Source organism: Buceros rhinoceros, unplaced genomic scaffold (assembly GCF_000710305.1).
Source record: "Buceros rhinoceros silvestris isolate BGI_N320 unplaced genomic scaffold, ASM71030v1 scaffold29133, whole genome shotgun sequence".
Taxonomy (NCBI): Eukaryota; Metazoa; Chordata; class Aves; order Bucerotiformes; family Bucerotidae; genus Buceros; species Buceros rhinoceros.
The window spans coordinates 512-815 of NW_010404644.1; the positions used below are offsets into that span (position 1 = coordinate 512).

The following is a 304-nucleotide window of genomic DNA, read 5'->3' on the forward strand; positions in this document are numbered from 1 at the left end:
TGGCCCACGGCACTGTGCTCACCTCTCCGCAGCCGGCCCACGGTGTGCGAGAAGCCGTAGTACTGGTACGTGTCGCTCTTGCCTGGGTCCTCACTGATGATGCCCAGGTTCTGGTTCCAGTGGGACCAGTTCACCTCGTCCACCCTGTAGGGAAGGTCAGACCTGGAGGGGCTGCAGAGGGTGGCTGGGAGCCAGGTCAGCAGCTCCAGCATCCCTGCGCCGTGCCACCGCCTGGCTCCAGGTCAGTACAAACCTCCCAGCAAAGGAACGCACGGCGCCAGCACCCCGAGACGCGACTCGCTGT

At 65.1% G+C, this 304-nt stretch overlaps 1 protein-coding gene across 1 annotated transcript in view; it reads right to left on the reverse strand.

Moving 5' to 3' along the window:
- Positions 1-304, reverse strand: part of TRPV4 (transient receptor potential cation channel, subfamily V, member 4) — a 2,995-nt gene that overhangs the window by 443 nt on the left and 2,248 nt on the right. Inside the window, exon 7 of the mRNA XM_010133460.1 lies at positions 23-144. Coding sequence (XP_010131762.1) covers positions 23-144 — 122 coding nt within the window. The remainder of the gene's footprint in view (positions 1-22; positions 145-304) is intronic.